This window comes from Acomys minous, assembly GCF_964271855.1.
Source record: "Acomys minous genome assembly, chromosome: 10".
NCBI lineage: Eukaryota > Metazoa > Chordata > Mammalia > Rodentia > Muridae > Acomys > Acomys minous.
The window spans coordinates 57,188,385-57,211,182 of record NC_140491.1 but is presented as its reverse complement, the minus strand read 5'-3'; the positions used below and the strand labels follow the sequence as shown (position 1 = coordinate 57,211,182).

Sequence of the window (22,798 nt, the reverse complement as noted above, 5' to 3'; positions counted from 1 at the left end):
GCAGACCTGATCTAAGGGCTTCTGAAGTCATGAAGAAAACAGGCTGTTCAGAGCAGGGACACTGGTAATGTTCTGGAAGTTGAATAGGGAGTTCATTGGCAGTCGTACACAAAATGGCTGACCATGAACTCTGACCTCATGTGCAGAGACACTGGATAACAAGACAGAGTTTATCTTCTGAGAGTTTAGGGTGACATCCAACCAAAATGCTATTCTAGACTTGAGCTCTAGGGAGAGTCTGCATTGTAGACAACTTTGTTGCCACGTGGCCCAATTGATGGTGAGCGAATGCTCTAGTACTGGGGACTTCAGGAAATTCTAAAAGTGACCTTTTATTATTATTTTATAATTTTTGAGATTATAATATTATTGCACCATTTCTATCTTCTGGCTATGCCTTCCAGCTCTCTTATGTGCCCCCACTCTCTTGCTTTCTAAGCTACACCCATGAAATTACACCAACATGGTTACCTCAGCATGGTGTGGGTAAATACACCTCCCCCTTTGAATCCCTCCCTGGGGCAGAACCTTTTCCAATCATATGTGAATGGGTGAGCTGAGCATGGAAATTGGTTTTTCTTTCCTCGAAATGTGTCTACTAGGCTATCATGATGACAACCACAAAGAGACTGTTTTTTTTTAAACCTCAAAACTACAGGCTGACTGAATCTTACTAGCCTGGAATCACAGAGCTTTTGCTTCAAAATTATGATGTGTATTACTTCCAAGAGGTTAATTTTTCTCTGTGTGTATTAGGAAATATATTTCTAGCTTGATCACAGTGAATAGATATGAAAGGTTGATTTATCTTAATGATAAATTTACTTCTCAGGTGCCCAACAAAGACAACATTTAGGACAATAAATTTCAAAGGAATTGTTACATGGGCTAAGAAGATTAATCTTTGTATATATCAGTTCATTAAAATGATACATTTCAAAAAAATACACATTTGTAAATGTAAGTGGTGCCCAACATCTGTCTTGACTGTGATTTTACACTGACTATTGCTTTACTCTTAATGTTTTTGGTGCTTTCTAAGGACAGATTACAAATTAAAAACAATTCATCACATGCCATTTCCTGATCTAATGTACTGATTCAAGAACCTTCCTGAGTCATTTGGTGATGGTCACATCTCTTTTGGTCTGGATTGTTGATTTTGACAGGAAGATGAGCTTCTGGGAAAAGAGAGCAAGCCTTATTCATGATGATTCTATTATCAGACCCTCTACTTGCTTGCATTGCCTGAAAATCTTGTGTATGCTTGTTAATTCTTTCAGGGAAAGTTGACCCATCATTCTTTGTTCATGTGGCTGTGCTCCCCATAGCTATGCACTCCCAGAAGAGCAAGGAGAGAATAATATTAATAATTAGTCAAAGAAATGAGGCAAAAAATACCCCTCTGTCCAGGCTTTTTTTTTTACTCAATATGAATGAGGATATTTTATTAAAATGACATTTCCCAAGTGTATAAATATTATTTAACTATTATTACTTTTAATTAGATTGCCACACTGAAGCCATCTGGGACCACATGGCCTTTTTTTTTTCTCTAATCTTAATACAGCCTCAAGGGGCTATTTTTACTTATCTCCTGTGGATTGGTATTTCATTCACAGTATTACTTATTTCACCAGTCAACTGCTTGTACTTTATTTTAGCTCTTACAGTCTTAGGGGTGTTTTCATGTTGAAAGGCATGCACCTTGGTCACCTACTCTTGAGATTTAAGACTGCTGTCAAACTTGAGCCTTTTCTTCTCAGGCATGAAGTTCACAGTGTACTTGAATGTCTTATAGTATTTTTAAACTTCTGATTTATAAAATTCTTTTTGTTTATGATTTAAGGTCCTCCTCAAACACAATGACCATGCAACAAAAAAAGGTAGCTCAAGTGAAATTTGAAAGATTTTTCAACATCATCTGCTTTGAAGGAAAAGCAATACTTATCTATTGTGGAGGTTAAAAAAAAACAGCTATTGATTTAAGAAAGCCATTTTGTAATACAGCATGAAGAACCTTTAGAGTGATATAAAATCCATTTGATAGTAGTTCAAGCTGCATAAACTTTGGCAGATTACATTGTCTAGGCAAAATAAATTTAAAATATCTTTTGGTATAGAAATATATCTAGTGCAATAAACCATTATTTGAAAAAATAGTTATTTTAGGTATGAAAATTGATTATATTTACTCTAGTTTTCCAGATACTGTGAGCATTGCTATATAATTTGAGAGTTCATAGGATTTTGTGTTAAGAATTATGACTCTCTCTCTGTCTCTGTCTCCCTCCCCCTCTCTGTCTCCACTCTCCCCTCTCTCAGTAGGTATAGGTCTGTATGCATGTCTACATAAGGTCAGCTATAGACAAGGCTCTCCAGTTTTTGAGTCAGGATCAGATTCAGATGGACAGGCTGACCAGCAACTCATGGATCCCTCTGTCTCCACATCCCCAGGGCAAAGATTACAAATACACTCTTTGCTGTACCCGATTTTATTTTTTTTAGCATGGGTGGTAGGCATTGAACTTTAGCCCCTCTTGCTTGCTCAGCAAGCACTTAAGCAACTAAGCCATCTCCCAAGCCTTTTAAAATAGTACTCTGAGGTATCTAATTTTGGGAGAAAAAAAAAAACCCAACATCCTCTCAAATGTCTATACTTATTTCCTCTCAGTGATGCACATCAGATTCTTTTTGTTAGATCTCAGGGTCAATGTCAACGGAATCAGTGGTCATGACTTTAAGTGAAATGACTAGTTCTCTTCCTTTCTTGATTGCTAAGAGAAAGTTAAGAAAGCAGCATTTTTAAAGCTAAATAACCAGTCAGTAGTTTCTCCCATTTGTCTGTGCCCATTGTTTTCTCTTGTAGGCTTTTGAGACTAGGGTTGTCTTGGGGGAAGCTTGGGGAAATTCCACAGGTTTTAGACTAGCATCTGTGTCAGTGAGCCTACTAACATCCAGCTCTTGACTGGGTGGCTTGCTTACTTTTTGGCTGACTCTTGTTTACCCAAAGGAACCATCAAAAGGTTGAACAACTTACTACACCATTGGAAAATTGCAGTTTTCCTCCTACAGCGGGATCAACTGAGCTGAGTGGCTGATAGTATTCAAGGGCTAGGTCAGGGAAGAGGGTTTGAATCTGGCCAGCTGTACTGTGCTGTGCTGTCCACGGTGTTTGGGAAGTGCTTTATGGGAGCTGTTGAGGTTGCCCTACTGGATCTTCTTCTGCAGTGAGGAGTGTAATGCAGCAGGAGTGGACATGGAGTGTGTGTTTCAGGCCTCAGATTGTGTTCCAGAATTATCTATAGCCTGTTAGTTTTGTGTATTTCTTAACACCTCTAACTTTTTCATCTTTCACTTAAGATGAGGATCACACCTACATTATGTTTAGCCATGTAGGTTAATTATAGCCAATCATGCTTAGGACTTTTGCTTTTTTAAGAGTTGTTTGACATGGCAAATCAAATAGTTATTATCCACGGTGGTGTCTTATTTGTTTGCATGATGAAACTGATTATTCTGCTATTGTCTACTAACTGTTTAGTAAGGACAAAATAGTAGCATCCCTTCAAGACTGGAGAAGCGCAAATGAATTAGGGAGTCAGCAGAAATTTTCCTGACCAGATCTTTCTATTACTACACAAAGCGTCTCTCTAACCAAAGGTGCAAAGAACAGCTTGCACATATTCAGGTTAACTGGTGTTTGTAGGCTTTGATCTCTTAAAAATCTACTTTATTTTGGGGTTCTTTAATGACTCTACTTCCCTTCCAACCTATCTACCCTAGATAGGAGAGAAAAGAGGTTAATAGGGACAGGAGAAGCAGACCTTTTTAGACTCAGCTACTTGGGGGGATTACACTCTTTGTCATCAGGATTCCAGAAGACCCACTAAACAACAAACCAAAAATTCAGCAGAAGGGACAGAAATAGAAGCAGCTGGAACCCAGAGCAGCAGCCAGAACCTGGAACCTCAAAGTGTTCTTTGGAGCATTTCTCTCTAGGAGCGTCTCGAAGTGGAAAGATGAGCATCCAAACAATATGAAGCGATGGAGAAAGCCAAAAGCCAAGCCTCTTGTTTGGCGTGTGTGTGTGTGTGTGTGTGTGTGTGTGTGTGTGTGTGTGTGTGTATGTCCATACTAGGATGTTTATCAGGTGACAAAAAGCATGCGTCCACATGAGGCAGTTCATCTTCTAGCAAACAAACACCACCTGCCCTCACACAAGTCAGCTTTATATCCCACACTCGTGATCAAAGCAAAAACCTGTTGATGTTCACTACAGGTGTTGGTTATATTCCACAGGAATTTTTGTTTCATTAATGGCAATATAAAACCTGAAATCTTAACATTCCATACTGGTGAAATTTATTCATTTGTATTAGCTTTTAAAATATATTTTATTAATTTATTCATATTACATCTCAATGGTTATCCCATCCCTTGTATCCTCCCATTCCTCCCTCCCTCCCATTTTCCCCTTACTCCCCTCCTTAATGACTGTGACTGAGGGGGACGTCCTCCCCCTGTATATGCTCATAGGGTATCAAGTCTCTTCTTGGTAGCTGGGGTCCTGCTCAAACTATAGCACCAGCCAAGGACAATACGTGCAGTAAACTTCGAACCCCTACCCAAATCCAGCCAATGGACAGGACATTCTCCACAGCTGAGTGGAGAGTGGGGTCTGACTTTCACACAAACTCTGGTGCCCCGTATTTGTATTAGTTTTTAAAGTTAGGAACAAAGCATTGGGTTCATTGAGACATTCTTATATATGTTTCTTCTCCCTCCTCTCTCTCCCTCTCTCCTCTGTCCTCCTTTTCGCTTCCTTTTGTTGACCTCTTTTCTCCCTTCAAATAGTTCTCTCCTATGCTCACATGTCAAGCAGATTCAACTTAAAAAATCTAAAATTTTAAGTTTGGTTAGAAAATATCATTAAACAAATAAGTGCTTAACTTGGTTCTGATAATTTTTCAATTTTGTATTCATTTTTTTTTAAAGTGAAAATGTAATTATATCGTTTTCTACTTCCCTTTCTTCCTTCTACCCTCTTCTGTGTCCCCCAAACTCCATCTCACATTGATAGTCTATTTTCTTTGATTATTATTGATATGTATGTATCTATGTATGTATGTATGTATGTATGTATGTATGTATCTATCTATCTATCTATCTATCTATCTATCTATCTATCATCTATCTATACATCTATCAATATATGAGAGCTGTTGATTATTGCCAATATATGAGTACCACCATTGCACCATGCTGGTCATTGCTTTATCTCGTAGGCATGATGGCTGGATAGGACTATTGATTGCTTCCTTCCACGACAGCTTATGTAGTACTTTCTGTTACCTTGAAAATTAGAGTGCAGGAAGGGGACTTTCAGGTTAGATTCAGATCCAGTCTTCTGAGTTCTGTGTCTGAGGTGTGTGGGATCTGCTGTAATAAGCAACTGACCTCCACCTCTGACATGCAGCCAAGGGTGACAGCAATAGATGTCACCGTGTAGCTCTGTTCACTACTGTTCTGGTTTTGCCCCATTCTTTATTTTTTTTTAATTTTTTTTCCTTTATTAATTTATTCTTGTTACAGCTCAATGGTTATCCCATCCCTTGTATCCTCCCATTCTTCCCTCCCTCCTCTTTCCCCCTTATTCCCCTCCCCTATGACTGTTCCTGAGGGGAATTTCCTTCCCCTGTATATGCTCATAGGGTATCAAGTCTCTTCTTGGTAACCTGCTGTCCTTCCTCTGAGTGCCACCAGGTCTCCCCCTCCAGGGGACATGGTCAAAGGTGAGGCACCAGAGTATGTGAGAAAGTCATATCCCACTCTCCATTTGTTATTGGCTTCCACATTTAAAAGAAAACTCTACTCTCTTCTTCGCTCTCTAGACTTTGTATTTGACTGCTCACTCAATGTCCTGCCTTAGTTATCCATTAAAAACTATTGAGATGAGCTGGCAGCGGTGCCACATGCCTGTAATCCTAGCACTCAGGGAGGCAGGGGCAAGGTGGATCTCTGTGAGTTTGAGGCCAGTCTAGTCTATAAAGTGAGTCCAGTACAGCTGGACTACACAGGGAAATGCTGTCTCAAACAAACAAACAAACAAACAAACAAACTTATAAGATGAAGAAAAAAACAAAGCAGAACTCCTAATTGCAGATGCTAGGCCTGCTCTCCCTCCAGGTTGTCACACACTTACCACCACTGTCCCCATCACTCATGTCAAGGTATAGCATATAACATTATTCTTTCTTAGTTACTCACCTATTTACTGAATTACTTTCCAGAGACATACTAGGTCCATGTGTGTGCGTGCGCGCGCGTGTGTATGTGCATGTGTGCGTGTGTGCGTGTGCACACGTGTGTTTTCACACTGATAGGGCTCATATCAAACCCTTCGCCTTCTCTCAGTCCATCTCCTGCAGTGTCTTTTTCAGTGGACACTTCTCAGTGTGTGTGTGTGTGTGTGTGTGTGTGTGTGTGTGTGTGTGTGTGCGTGTGTGTGTGTTTTCACACTGATAGGGCTCATATCAACCCTTCGCCTTCTCTCAGTCCATCTCCTGCGGTGTCTTTTTCAGTGGACACTTCTCATTATTCTCTACGTTCTACTCTCCACCCTCTACAAAAACCAGAACAATCACTTCAAGGTGTGAATCGGGGCCACATCGTGCCCCATCCCTTCCCTCTTCTCCCGGCTCTCCGCTGCAAACAGGACACACCCAAGCTCTATAAACTGGTTTGTCTCTCCAGGAGACAGCGTCAGACCCTTCCTGTTGTTCTCCCCCTGAGCCTCTCAGATGTCCGGCTTCATGTACTCTCGTCCTCTCCCTCATCTTTGAATGCCTCCAGCTCATCCCTGTTTTGTAAATGCTATAAATTTCGTTGTTGCATATTTGTATTAACCTTCCAGGTCTTGTCTTGTGGTCTACATGTAAAGTATGGGATGTATATAGGGCACTGTATATATGCATATACATACACATGCATCTATTTGTGTTTCTATTCTTACCACAATATTCTCTGAAGAAAGGAAGAAAAGTTGACTGTCTATGAAGTGTGTCTAGTGCATGAAAGAATGCCTAGAGCATAGTAAATGCGCAATAAATAGGCTAATTCACAATATTTTAAAAGTGCTTGACAAGTATGCTAACCTAGATAAAAATGCATTTCAATGTATAGACTTTGCCCTTAAGGCAAATTAATTGATAGTAATCATTTTAAACACATAAAATGTTGCAGAAATGACCTCGTTTTGCTGTTGTTTCATAGCTAGAACAAAGAATCTACATAGACTTAATTTTGCAGAATCTTTATTAATTCTCAATAGATCAAGTTCAAGTTAACAACTTTGCTACATAATTTGATATTTTTATTTTTCTGAGAAGTATAATACCAATAAAAATCATCTTTAGGCTTATAAAATACCTAAATATATATAAAGCATATTCATTTTTCTCAGAGAAAATAGCATTTTATAGAGGTTTTTTTGTTGTTTTTGTTTTTATAACAGATTTTCTTCCTTGTGCATTCACTGACAATACTGTTGAGATGCATTTACAAGGAGGCCACATACATTAAAGAAAATTGTTACATGTATTAAAATGACATCTCTTTTTATCCTCCTGCATTAGGAAATGCAGTTATTGTCTCTGGTAAGTGACAACAATTACAGCAGCAACAGAGAACAGAGCTGCGGTAAGTTAGACACATCTTAGCCCTGAAAAGCGGTTAGGATGGTGCCTATGCCAAGAAGCTTTTTGGAATTTGAAATAGTTTTATATTTAAGTATATTTCCAGTCTGTCAGCTCAATTGATTGCTACTTACCTGCCTCTCCTTTGGGGGGTTGATGTTTGCAAAGGATACAGTAACCATAAACCCAGTATCAAAGCACAGCAAGCCAGCCATCAGGCAGATTGCTTGTTACTGTGCTGCATTAGGGGACCTTGGATTACCTGTTACGTGTACTACTTCAAATAGTCCAGGAAACACTAAAGTTTGTGTAAGGGTCTTTGGGCATTTTGGTGCAAGCTCAACATTCAAAAGCATTGTGTTCATCATAGGAAAGACCTATAAGACCTTCCTTAATGGAGCCTCCAACTCATGCATAACAAGACAGAAGTAGAAGCTGTAACAAAGAGGTTCCCACCTCCAGGGTTTTAGTCCATTTTCTGTTGCTGTAAGAGACTATCTTAGCCTAGTTATTTTCATAGAGGAAAGTTCTGAAAAAATGGCAAGTCCCAGAGCTTGGTGCTGACAACTGCCCAGCTTCTGGGTGGATTAAGGATGTGGCATAGTGAGATGGGGGATACACGTGAAAGAAAACTTCCCATAACAATAAAGCTACTTCCTTGATAACCTGTCCTTCCAGGGAACTCTGTCCAATCACCTCCCAAAGGCCTAACCTCCCAACTACCAATAGCATGTGATTTAGGGGATTATCTTGCCAACACATGAGGTTTGAGGGGCATATTCAGTCTGTGCCAAGGTGCAGAATTGCATGTGGATGAAAGCAAATATGGAACAAAGCACCATTTTATTTTTGTTGGAAATTTGGGATAAGAGAAATGAACAATTTTTTGGTAGTATTTTCTGGCAAAAAAATAAGATATAGACTATTTTTTTAAGTTAATTTAGAAAGATATTGATATTTTAGATGTCAATTTAGCTATTTATTCTTTTATAGAAAATAATACCATAACAAACTACCAAATATTCCAGAAGGCAGCGCTTGCAGCACCACAGGACAGTGAGCATGACTTTTCTGTCACACCATTCTAGATAAACTGTTCAGCATCTCCAGCCTTTGTTCCAAACCAAACAAGCAAGACAGCACATGACTTTGCTGTCCTTTCCTTTAGAAGTGATGCTCTCAAAGTGACACACTTAGTCTGATAAGGACCCTTGTGCACAGCCCTGCTCAGGCTGATCCCTGACAGCCCCCCTTCCACCAGGACACAGCTAGCCCCACCCTGTGTGGTGTCTGAACACTGGGTTCACTTCTGCTCTCAGAGCAGAGGTAGGAGAGGATGGCCAGATGATATTAATTCTTTCAGTGGACATCAGCAACTAAAAGTCATCCTTACCAACGCGCATTTGCGGGAGAACTTTTGTACCTTATTTCTAGATTTCAGAGGCACAAAATTCTACACGTATTTTTTTTCTGCAATCAATTCTCTGCTCATATCTCCTCATACATCTTGTTCCATCATTGTTTGCCTACCTATTTGCTTCTTTATTTATTATAGATGTTTTAATGAAATGCACTATTTTGTATTTTGTTTTCTCTGTGGTATTTCGTGTTTTAATAATTATCTTTGTATTTCTAAAGTGTGATTTTTTTTTTCTATTCTTCTACCCACTCTTCCACAAGGCTTTCTTGGCTCTGTCCAATGTTTTGCTGTGAATCTCAGCATCTGTTTTGATCCCTTGCTGGGGGGCCTTTCAGAGGACACCTATGCTAGGCTACCATCTGCAAGCATAGCAGAGTATTGTTAATACTGTCAGGGGATGGCTCTTTTCCATGGTCTGGCCAGGCATTATTTGGACATTCCCTTAATCTCTGTTCTTTTTTTTTTTATCCCTGCACATCTTGTAGGCAGGGTAAATTTTGGAGTGAAGTTTGTGTGGGTGGGTTGGTATTCCCTCTACTAGGAGTCCTGTCTGGTTAGAGGGTGGCCTCTTCAGTCTCTATGTCCACCACTAGTAGGGGTCTCAGCTAGAATCATCCTATATCCTTCTAGGAGCCTACTCTGTTTTAGGTCTCCAGCCTCCAGCCTGTTTCAGAGATGCCCCAGGCCACTGTTTCTCTTCTCTCTGCAAGCCCTCTGTCCTCCTGTCCCCCTCCCTGTGTGCCCTCCCTACATCAGACCCCTACCCTCATTTCTCTTAGGATGCCATCTCTTATCCAGTTCCCTCTCTCCTAGCACTTCCTCTGTTTATTCTGTTTCTCCTTCTCAGTGAGATTCATACATCCTCCCCTGGGCCTTTCTAGAAGGACCCAGAGGAAACAGGATCTCCATAAGATGCTTAACAGAGCCAACTAACCAGCTCCCAGAGGGGCTTGCAGAGACTGGAGCACCAACCAAGGACACTGTATGGACTAGACCTAAGGCTCCTACACAGAGGTAGCGGATGTGTAGCTCAGGCCTCATGTGGGTCTGTGGTAAGAATATTTGTGTTTTTTGATCACTTTGCCCTGACAGGGCTGCCTTGTCGTGCCAGTGTGGTAGAGGATGTGCTTAGTCTTGATGTGACTTGATCTGCTGGCATAGGTAGGTGGGGAGGGAGCTTATTTTTTTCTGAGGGGTAGGGAAGGGAGGATAGGGAGAAGCAGGAAGGATTAGACAGGGAGGAGAGGAAGGAGGGGTCTATGACTGGGATGTAAAAAACGAGTACACAAGTAAGATAAATACTTTTAAGAAGTATTTTTAAGCAATACAACAGAATTGATACTGAGTTATATTTAAATGCAAACTGTTAGAGGTTGGTCTGATGTATTTTGATGCTAATTACTGCTTGTTGTCTCTGTGTTCCCCCCCCCCCCACACCATGCCTAACAGCCTAACCTGTTTGACCAATAAAAGGCTATCACATCTGGGTAGGGCAAATGGGATAGGTGTGGCTAAGCTTCTGCTGCTGGGGGAGACAGAGGGAATCTTGGGAAGAAGAGAGACTGGAGGAGAGAAAAGAAGAAGCTTTGCCATAGGTTAGGTGAACGAGAAGTGCATGCTGGAGTGGATGGAGGACTTGGCCCAGATGAAGAACAGTAGCAAGTATTTGGGATTATGGATGGGAGGTAGCTTGATAGAAATTATTAGAAGCAGATGGCATGGGATTGGAGCAGATATGGGATACCTGCCCCACTATGGGAAGTAGTTTAGGGGATTACTATCTGCCCAGACCCATGTTATCTAAGGCTATTTTAAAATAAAAGAGGTGTCTGTGTCTTGATTGAGTGCTATCAAGTTAGACAATACTGCTGTAATAATAATTATAGGCTTATTAGTGAACATTTTAGGCCATACTGATAAAATAACTGCAACAGCAAACCCTGTCTTACATGAAATAATCAAAAGTGTAGACCTGTATAAGTAAATTGTTTCCAGGGTGCACGTGATTGATTTGTCTGTTCTACAGAATTTCATCATTTCAGAGACTATTCTAGAAACTAGTACAATTCACTCAACACAACATAAAACATCATTCCATATAGTTTTTTTTTTTTTTTTTGCTTTGAGAGATAGGCCTTATGAAGTAAGTCTATGAACAAATCACTTTACATGCTAGGAGGTGATGCTGGATTTTTGACAAACAGACACAATACAAGGTTAAGACTTGGGTTAGGATTGTAGTTAGGTGCCAGGGACCAAACGGCCCATGGCCGACCCCCACCCATTCAGCATCTGCAGCAAACATCCTGTTTGGCCACTCACTAGGCATGCAAGGCATCCGGCTTAGCCCTGAGAAGAGAGCGATCCAATCCTGAGATAACCACAGAGACATCCTGCTTTGCCCCACCTAGGAAAACCCCTCCCCCTGCAGATGTTCCCGGGGCTCAACCCCAGAAGATTTTGTACTTTTCCATTACTCTCCTTGCTTACCCCCGCCCTCCCTAAAGCAGGTTTTAAAAAGCCTGCCCTTACCCTCAATAAGCGGCTCTTGACAAGCTACTGTTTCCTTGAGCCACGCCTCTCTCTTGCCCATTACTTTATCCACAGGTTGTGACCCCCCTCGGCCCCCCAATAACTGACCAGCTGGACTGGTTAGTTAGGGCTATAGGGTTAAGACTGTAGAATTAAGATTATAGGGTAGGACGGTAGGGTTAGGATTATAAGGTTAAGGCTAGGGTTAGGACTGTAGTTAATACAATAGGTTAAGACTACAGTGTTAAGATTATAGACTAGGATTATAGGTAAAGAACTATAGAGTTAAAACTATAGGATTAGAATTATAGGGTTAGGACAACAGGATTAGAACTATAAGTTAGGATTATAGAATTGGACTATATGGCTAAGACTCTGGGTTTATGACTATAGGATAGGACTATGGGGCTAGGGCTATAGGATAGAACGGCATGGCTAGGACTATAGGGTAGGACTAGAGACAGCACTATAGGATAGAGGTGTTAGTTTGTACAATTCAATGAAGTGGACAGAGTCTCACTAGAAATTTGGATTAGGAACAAAGACTTGAAGGAGAGGAGGTCAGTCATACATCTGTGAAGGAAAGAGGACATATATTTAGATATGTAATGACTAACTCAAAGACTCTGAGGCAGGAGAATACCTGTGGTGTTCAGAAAAGAAAGAAGGTCTCATGCCTGAGGTAGAGCAAGTGAGGGCAGGAAAGAAAAGTAGCAGTGTGTCAGATCATGTGAGACCCCAGGGAATGTTAGATGGATTTTGGCTTGTCTATGAATCAAAAATAGGAAATAAAGAAGCGTGTGATCAGAAGGAAGTCTTCGGAAAACCCTCTGGGTTTCAAGGAGATTGAGAGTGAGTGTTGATCTGGAGTAGGAGGAGCAAGACTGGGAACAGGGGAACAGGCCTGTGAGGAGGGTCTCAAACAGTTGCATATTCTGAACATAGAATGGAGAGAAAGAGAGAGGAGCCATGCACAATGTTAAAGCTTTCGTCAAAAGGAAAACGGTCTAAGTTGTTTGTAAAGGTTTTAAAAACTTGAGCACGTGGGAAGGCGAGAGGATAAACAGCCATGTCTCGAGCTGCTTTCGTGTCCTGCCTCACGACTAAGCCAGGCTGTGCATGCTACATTCCCTTCTGCCTAGAACTTCCCTGCAGGACCTTTTCCTAGTCAGCTTTTTCTTCCCACCCCATCTTCATAGACCATCTCATGTGCTTGGATTTTATTGCCTGATTTATTCCATGAACTGTTTATTCCACAAACAGTCAGATTTTAGCATTTCTGCTTGCAGCCGTATCCCTTGTACCTAGGAGAACAATGCACACGCAGCACACAGTCACTACTGGATGAAGGCATCTGTTAGTGTTACAGCAAGCCATAGTGTAGAGGTGTGTTAACCCCTGCAGGCAGCAGCACTTTCAGTGCTTGGGGACTATGAAGTCCTTGGTCAAACACTGAAAGCACCACTGTGAGTGAATAAGTGAATAGATCCCAAAGCACCCAGTGGATGATTGTTTGACAAGTGAAGAGAAAACTAACAGAATGGGACATGTATAAATAGATAAATATTGACCTGCTGAATCAAAGGCGTACTATCCCGACACCATGCATAGAATGTTTGTGACGTCTCCTGGAGCTGTCTCTGTTACAGTTACAATGAGTTTTACACACACACAAAGAAGTTATTCTGACCTCTAGTGATTCTAATCACTTGAAAGCTACGTTTCACCCCACCCATGGAAGAGTAGGGAACATTTGACTAGACGACAGAATGAGGAGAGTCCTTCTGGCTAACATAGAGTTAACAGTTAACAGAACTCTAGGCCAATAAGGAACTAAACTGGTTTCCTCAGAAAATAAGTCCCTCAGCTCTCTGTCCAGTTGGCAGGGCTCTGGAGAGTGGAATTAGTTTAATATGTGATGGGCTAGGGGCAGATCCAGTTCTACTTTCAACTTATTCAGAGGAACTGAAGTTCCATTTGGGGTGGGGTTGTGTAACTATCTTCAAGAATATCTGTCAATAGGATCATCTGAGTGACTGATCCAGGCAAACCTGAGAAGGCCAATTCTTACAAGGACTTTTAAAAATAAGAACAGTATTAAATTATTGTTAAATTTTCAATCACTTGCACTTCTCTAGTTAATATAAAATCTAAATAGAAGGTTGACCAAGGAAAAAAGAACCACTTTTTGTCAGTTCTGAACTTCTTTAGGAGGATGTTAAAAGCCTGTCACTGTGGGAGTAACATGCAACTCCAATAGACTGTCTCAGGAGTTCAGGGTTTGCTGAAGACACAGGGCTGTAAACAGAAAGTCACATGGCTGCTTGGCTCCTGCTGAGACTCTTATTAGTTCGTCCATCCTCCTGTAACAGAACACGGAAGACTGCCCAATTTATAACGAGTAGCTCTAATTTACTGGCTTACAGTTCTAGAGACCAAGGTGAAGGGACTGGCATCTGGTTAGAACCTGCTTGCTGCTTATCCCTCACTAATGGATGAGAGACCAAGGTGGGCTTCACAGGCATACTTCCCATCAATGAAAGGGATTCTTTCGGGGCTCCATCATCTCTTCAAGGCGAAAGCACCACTTCTCAATTTCAGGCCAGTGACAAGTAAATTTGAGACTGAGGTTTGGAGAAAAATAAGCATTTGAACATATGGGCTCCTTCTCTTTCTGTGTCTGTTTCTGGCTGAGAAACAGTAGAGTATGCAAACCTATGGCCAGCTGAGCCTTCCATGTTGCTTGTATCTTCCTTTCATCTCTCAGATGCTCTGGGCAGTGCTGGAACTCAAGGTAGATTTTATTTGAAAATGTGACAGTACTTTATGTAATCAAATCACTCAGAAGTTGAGCAGAGCTTAGTTTTCATTCCAGTAACAAACTATCTACAATAGAGTGATTCTTGTGTGATTTCGGGGACATGTTTCCTTAGGGGGAGAGACAACTGCTTCAGATATAGGGAGATAGATGTGGTTTTGTACTTTCATCAGAGTCTTTTCAAGCTGCAGAGAAACAGCAGACACTTGTTTGTAAGATTGAATATGTCTCAGGACAGTTAAAATCGTGTCAAGGATACAAATTGTTATTAAGGTATGTCATTCAGAGATATTATTTTTAATCAAAGTGAAAAGGGGAAGCAGTATTTAGTTATCTGTGTAAAAGACTGATGTAAGTACATGATAATAAGGTCTGAGGTTAGGAGCCTCTGCTACCTTAATAATGAAAAACACTTTTAAAAATGTATTTGACTAATTATACAGTGTTACATAAATTCTTCCATGTAGTTCTCTCATCCAAAAACTGTCCTTGAAGTTCGGGTACCGTGTGGATTAGAAAAACAATATTTCATTCCATCTATACATTGGGATTACTTAGAATACACATAACTTATGGCTGGAGAGCTGGCACTGTGATTAAGAGCACTGTCTACTCTTGCAGAAGACCCAGGTTCAATTTCCAGAACCCACAAAGCAGCTCACGGACATTTGTAACTCCAGTTCCAGGAGATCTGACAACCTCTTTTTGCCTTCATAGGCACTGCAAACACATGGTGCACAGATATACATGCAGGCAAAACATTTGTACACACAACTTAAAAAGCCTTAACAAAATGAATATATATATATATATGATTCTTAAATGTTTCTTCAATTGTTTGGTTGATTCTGGTGGTGTTTGCTTTGTTTGTATGTGTATTATTCTTTGTGTTTGAGAATAAGTCTTCTATTTCTCTGATGGTTTGATACTTGTGGAGCTCAGGGTAAGACTGAACTGCAGCAGCCTCTGGAGAGCCATGATTACAGGTGTGGGGGCAACACACTCAGTTTGCATATATCTCTGACACTTGGAGTGCTATGAACTTTCCATGAAGGCTCAGTGAGCACTGAGGTACTTGGAGAGAAATGGCTTCTGCATGAGCCTCTTGAGCATGTTGTTAGAGGATAAGATCACTTTGTTTGCTGTGCCTAGCTCTTCAAGTGTCCAACTGATGACAAACATCTCACAATGGAAAGAAAAATAAAAACCTTTGGGAAAGTTAAAGGCAAATGGCCATGTGTTGTGGGAAAGATTAAGCTTTGTCACAGGTGGAAACAATCTTGGCGGGCTTTACCCTTGGGGCACACCATGAATACCTTGTGACAGACTGTTTGGAGCCTTCCTGAGCTTGGAATTCAGGAAGCCTACCTGGGAACCCCACCGTGGCTATTGTTTTCCTAATTGACCCTCGAAGGGAGAAGGAGACCGCCCTTTGCATGTGACTGGGAGGTGGGGGGAAGACAAATCAACAGGCAGAGGTGAGGAGAGCGCATGGAGAGAGGACCAGACCAGACCAGCTCGCAGGACAGAGACACCTAAGGACCTGTCCTGTAGAACGGATACCGGAAGGTTCACTCTTCTGTCCCTTTAACCTTTTTTTTCCTTCTTGTGTATGCTAGTTGGGTTGTAAAATAAAGTTTAATTGTTAATAAACAGAGCCAACAATGTGTTGTGTGTTTGAGGCTGTTTCTTTAGGCTGTGATTATAGACATTCCTCCAACTGCTAGTTGGTCCCCTTCTTTGCTATCCTTCTGTCTATAGTAGGATCATAGGATCTTTTCTGGCCACCTGTCTTGCTATGGCTACTCATGTGCTTGGGCATGTCATAGTTCTGTCAGTCCAGTCTGAAGGCCAAGTATCTTTTTTGTTGTTGCTGTTTTGTTTTAAAGAATGAAGTCAACATGGATTGCTTTATTCCTATGTCTAAGTACTGAGTTTCTGATCACCACATAGATTTGAACTTTTTTTCTTCCCAGCTGGTTGGAGATTTCTTAAAGATAGGATTGGTAACATATATGCATCCTCTCTCTCTCTCTCTCTCTCTCTCTCTCTCTCTCTCACACACACACACACACACACACACACATACACACACACTATATACTATAGTAATTTAATTGTGATCTTTTGAAATTTCATTGTAAAAACTAAAATAACATACTGAAATCTCTGTCTCATGAGACTTTTAGTCACTGATATAAAGAAACAGACAATTTGAATTGAACTCCTATTGTATGATGACCACTTTCTGATAGAAAGCAATGCTCATGTTTTTCAAATACTTCTCTTAGGTTTTTCATGTTCCTAGTGAGGAATGAGACTGATTGATAATTATTAGCATTGAAAATGGGGCAAAGGAACAGGCAGTAGCGGTAAAGAGCCATAGTGGACATGGAAAGTGAATTCTAACAATGAATAAACTTCATTTCTTTCTTACCCTACAAATGATTCAATCTGTTAATTGATAGTTGGGACCAGAATGTAGTTTATGATGGGAGTTTTAAGGCCATGGATTTTCTTATACTTTACCCTATTGTTTATTTTTTAAAACTAGATCATATATTTTATATCTCATATTGGTTAATTACACTAGGCAAGCTTGGCTGACATGATTTAAAACAAATAAGTCTTGGAGCTTTAAGGGACTAACAACACACATATTGATTTTTATTTTATGTCATAGTTGGAGGATTAGACAGTTTTTTTTCCCAATGGCTCTTGATATAGAAAGATAGGATGTTGATATGATAAATAATCTTGACAGGTATGGCTATTCCCTTCCTACTATGAAGTAATCAGTTCATTCATTAAATAGAAGACAGCATCAATAGCATCAGTACTCCAACTTCCCATGAGATTAGATACTGTCTCTGTTTTTGTCCGTATAAAATTTTACCCCATGGGTGATAGCTGTTGGTTGTTAAGGAGAATTATATGAGGAGGTTAAATGCTTTGGACAGTTAACAAGACTTCTTGGACTAGGGAGATACACCAGATTATAATTTAAAAGAAAATTGTATTCTGAAGAGCTTCTAATGACTGAAACTCCTTCCTAGAACAGTGACTGACAGACACAAAGCCGTCACACAATTAATTCTTACTGAAGAGATGAACTCAAAACTTCTCTTTGCCTTCATTGCTACATTACTTATAAAATAAAAATTAAAAATTGGTTTTAAAATTCTGTGTATATATATATTATAAATTAAACTCATATATAATTTTTTATATATTTAAATATTTAGCCCTTGCATGAAGTCAAGAGTTAGTGAAACCATGAGTTGTTTGCTTTTTAATGAGAAAGAGAAAGAAAAGGCATGGAGTTGGATTGACTGGAAGGTGGGAAGGATTGCGCTAGAGGAAAGAATATGTTATGTGAAAAATACTTTCAAAAAATGGAAAAACAAAGAATAAATAGATTAAAGTGACTGGAAATAATCATTGGTTTAAAATAAATTCCTTCCATTGGCCTTTTTCCAGTCTCCTTAAAATCCATCGTCATGGCCTCTTCTCCAGTACTTTAAGTTTCATGGCCTCAAAGACAATGCAGTGCAAGGGCACAAAAGACCAAGCTGTCTATTGTGAAAATGGAAAAGATAAGCTAGTTTCCCACATCTTAAGTAGAATATATCTGATCAGTTCTTAACTTGGAAGGTCCTTAGCAGGAGGTTACTTTTCTAGAGAAGAAGGCTGGTTTTGCTCAACTGTGTGTGAGTCAGTCACTTCTCATTACATCTTGATCTGGAGAGTAAGACAGACTCATAAGGTCTGTAATCTTGCCATTATTTTTTCCTTTTTGGAAAAGTCCACAAAGTATAACTTTAACATTTCATTAAGCTTTGATGAGAGCATATTTCTAGAAAATGCCTTCAGTTTCCCCTGTGATTCCACCTGCTTGTATGATAAGTATGAGGTCAGTGTGTCAATATGTTAATGTAATTGCGGGTAACTTGTCTAGACCTTTGTGAACATGGACACGCTATGTTAAAACAAGATGACTTTTTTATTTATGAATTAAAGACCGACATCTCATATAAAATACCAGCTTCTTGCTATTGAAGTTAAAAAAGAAGGAAATGGGCTCATTTAAGCAGTTCCCAGGTAAATCTAATAATGATTTTCGATGCCAAATTTCAGATCATTGCATTAACACTTAAGTAGCTAAAGCCTGAGGACTGGGGCTCTAGCGTTTGCTGTTACAGATGCTGCAATTCCATGCTTTGCTCTTCTTATGTACTCCTGAGACTCCAGATCAAGAGGCCCCAAAGACAGTCTGCTGTTTCAGTGTTAACTAGATATGGGAATATGTGCTGGAAAGATTGTGCTGCTATGTGCTTTTTGTGACACCTGAAATGTGTCTGTTCTTGGGTACTGCCTGGCATGCAAATGCACTGCTGTATAAGACATTTGAGTGCTCTCATTTTAGTGAAGAGTCACCATCAGTCACTCCCTTTCCCAGAGCAAAACTCTACTTTCCTCCTTCTGTGACCTGCCCCCACCCCTTATGACAAGAAGCTGTAAAATGCAGAGCTTGTGTATGAACAGAATTGGAGCGTAACAGTGCTGAGTATTCATCATGTGAACTTTGAAAACCTTAAAACAAGTCTGTTACACTTCCGTTGTTTTTGGTGACTTAAAGATTGAAAGGAAAAGACACCAAATAGACAAGGAAAGAAACAACAAACAAGCAAATCTTGGGTCCTTAGACTCACACAAAATCGAAGGAAAAGTCCAGTCCTAATTTAAATATTTAGCCCTTGCATGAATATTCACTAAATCACAATTAACATCTCTATATTAATGAGAAGAATAAATGTTGTTCCTGAAACTTCAGATGTTTGTTGGAGAAGTGCAAAGAACTCTGTATTTGATATTAATTCTAGTTTTAAAAGCTAATGAAATATTGTAGTTGATTTTCTTTACAGAGCACATCACAAAAATGTCTTGTATATGGGACAAGTAAAAAAATGTGAAGAGAGAGATCCTGAAAGTTCTGAGGCCCAACTTGTGTAAAAAATGTCAGCCTTCTAATATTAGTAACATTGTACAATGCTCAAAACTGTATAGTGTGACTGGTTTCTCTAGAATTTTTTCCCTTTTTTAAACAACACACTAAGTAGTCATTTTGTCCTATTTAATAAAAGCAAGCCAAAAGTATCCTTGACAGTAAACCAAACCAGACCTTGTGGATAATATAAATTCTTTCTTTTTAATTTTAGAATCAACCTTGTCCTATGTTAGGCAGCTGGAGGCCAGAGTCAGACAGCTGGAAGAAGAAAATCGCATGCTGCCCCAGGTGGGTGACTTCCAGAAGCTCATAGCTAGCCAGTGTCATTTGAGTTGTAGCCTTTTATTTGAATTTTAAAGTCTCAATTACATGTTATCCTTTAAATGATAGAAATCATGTTGTAAATAGTCATTCTTCATATAGACTGTGGTGACGCTCCATGATGGCCATCATCCTGATTTCCGAGTGGTACACTGAAGGATGTAAATATCAATAAGAATGTGACATAATTTAAAATGAGGAAGGGAACAACACTCATAGTGCTGCCCATTGCATTGTGCATGCTAGCTGGTGGGTAAAGTAAAAGGACCCATTTAAGTTGAAATCTTGCTAACTTATGGGCTAGATAAAGTTGTAGGTTAGAAGTTCATAATTCAATTAAATGAATGCTTTCTAAACGTCTTTGATAAAAATTGAACTCTTTTAGTGAAACAATGTATTGACAGTAATTGGCAGATCTTTCTTTGGGGCTTTGATATCATCCCTGGTGAGTGTAAGGTTGCATTTTTTTTTCTGGGATATTAAATCACTTGCCATATATTTCATTTATAAAATTTCTGTAGCTGTTAAGTTAATAAGAATCAGGCTGATTTTGTGAGGTGGTGGTTTTCAGAAAAGACTTTTTTTTTTTTTTTAGAAATTCAACAAATCCACAGGTTCTAATTTCCTATCTGAGAAGAAGGCAGTGATGTGTTTCAATGTCTAATAATGGGTTTCTAAGTGATAAATCCATGAAATCCTTTCATATTCTGTGGCTATTTTCATTTTGTAAGTGACTAAAGGATAATTATACCTCAGGTAACAAATAAGCAAGATTTTAAGTAAAATACACAAACACATTCTATTCAAAGACAATGTTTAAAACTAAAGCAAGGACCTTTTGGGAAGACATTTTGGTTCAAGTCCCTGGTTTCGCTTTTAAACCATTTTTGCTCAGATGTCATGATTTGGGTCCTTGTGCCTGCGTATGAGAACGCTTTTCTGTCTTCTCCATTGGCCAACTTACTTCTAGAAATCATGAGATTAATGAAGTGAATCTTATCCTTATTCTCAAACTCCACCTATGTTCTAATTCATGGTACCAGAAGACACTGTGAAATAAGACACTGATGAATTTTCTTTTGTTTGTTTGTTTTTTTTACTCTTTCCCCTTTTCCAAATGTATTTCCTTTTGCATTGAGTGTTTAGTATGACTGCACTAAAGTCCTTGATTGAAAGCAGTGAACTTCTACCATTTTATAAACAAAATGTTAAAACATGTCTTCTCGTGCATGCTATGTCTCAAGCAAGTGTAAATAAATGTGAGAGAAATAAGGAAAGAATGTAAAATGATAATACATTTTTGTTTACCTTTCATTAGGAATAGGACTTCATCTTAAAGACTGAAATGCTAGTGTGTTAGTGTATGTGCCATCTTGTTTGAAAAGAAGTACAACTAATGAGAAGATAGTTGGTGGTGGTGGCGTAGTTTTTTTTTTTTTTTACTGTGGGGAGATGGATGACTGTAGGTAAAAGTACATGGTGCCAGGCCAGGGGCTCCAGGTTGGTCCCGGGGCTCCCACATGTCCTGTGACCCCTACACATACTGTGGCAGGTACCCACATGCTCTAACATACACCCACATGCACACAATAAATAGATAAGAAATGTAGTAAAATGTTTTTACATGTGCAAAAATAAAGTTATAACTCTTGAAGGAAAACAGAAATATCCTTGGGTATGCCTACAGTATGTGAATACTTAAATATTTGGGGGTACATATTAAAGTGAGGAGATATTACATAATTCCTCATATTAAAGTGTTGGACATGCTTTAAATATAGCTAGCAACAAAAGTCTTCATTTTGTTTTTTCCCTAATGCATAGGGAAGATTATAGTTCATTGAATCTAATATGTTGATGTAAGTAATGTGTTTATTATCTGTACCATTATTAAAGAAAAAAGTCATTTATATCACATCAAATTCTAAACATTAAAGATGACAAACAATCTTTTAAGTTTAATTAAACATATTTACATATCACTTTAAAGCAAACTACATTATTTAAAATGTATGACAAAAATATGGTGGCTCTCAGTTTACAAACAGTAACTTTAAGCTTTTAACTTGTGAGTATCAGTTACACCTATAGCTATGGCAGTTTCATGATAGAGCTGTTGGTTGCAGCTGCACCTGTGAGCACAAGTACACAACCCCCCCCACACACACACATTGTGTGTCAGCCCCTAACATAGAACACTATAAATTGGTCTCAGAGTACTGAGAATCCTGTAAAGGGCTTCTCTGAAAAGACTGATACTGAGCTGCATGGCCCCAAAGCACGTGTGACTTGTTTTTAGATGTTTTGGGTGCTATTGCAAATAATGTCTGGTAACCTTTCCCTGCAGAACTCCTTTGTACTTGTTTGATGTTAGCTGATGTGCAATGTCAATCCAGGCCTACATGGGGATATCTCCGCATAAATTAGCTTCACTATTAGCACACTTGATTTTCAATTATAAGAGGTTTCTCACTGTGCCTTGATTAGACGGTATCTTGTATTCCTAAATTTATTTAAGAGTGCCCATTTGTCTTTGAGTAAATGGAAATAAGAATGTAGTTGCTAATTGGGACTCCTTAGTACGTCAGGCTCCTTTGAGGTTCATTTCTGATCATTCATAGTTTAGCCTTGGCAGTTAGAGAAGAAGAAATCCCCCTTTAAAGCACCAACACCTATTTTCTATATAAAACAGTTTATAACAAAGTCCCAATTGTAAAAGGTTGACCTCTTCATTTGTAGCAACAAGGTTTTGTCTTTTATAAATTTGGGGGTAGGGTATAAAGACTTGAGACCATGTCATAAAGCTATGCAAATTTATCAGGACTCACAATGATATAACCCCCTGGAGGTACCCAAGTGTCCGGGCCACTCCCCTTAATACCTCCAATTACTAGGTATCACCCACAGAACACTCTAGCTGCCCTCTGGCTAGCCCCACCTTCCCCACCCTACAGAATAAAATGCCCAAGATCAGGATTTGAAATTCCATCAATCGTTACCCT

The 22,798-nt window shown here is 39.4% G+C and overlaps 1 protein-coding gene across 6 annotated transcripts in view; it reads left to right on the top strand.

Moving 5' to 3' along the window:
- The window catches only part of CCDC85A (coiled-coil domain containing 85A), a 212,659-nt gene that overhangs the window by 144,875 nt on the left and 44,986 nt on the right, over positions 1 to 22,798 (top strand). For 5 of the 6 annotated variants that reach the window (XM_084797822.1, XM_084797823.1, XM_084797824.1 and 2 more), the window contains exon 3: positions 19,687 to 19,763. The exons of the other annotated variant lie outside the window; for it this stretch is intronic. In XM_084797822.1, coding sequence (XP_084653948.1) covers positions 19,687 to 19,763 — 77 coding nt within the window. The remainder of the gene's footprint in view (positions 1 to 19,686; positions 19,764 to 22,798) is intronic. 6 annotated transcript variants of the gene reach the window in all.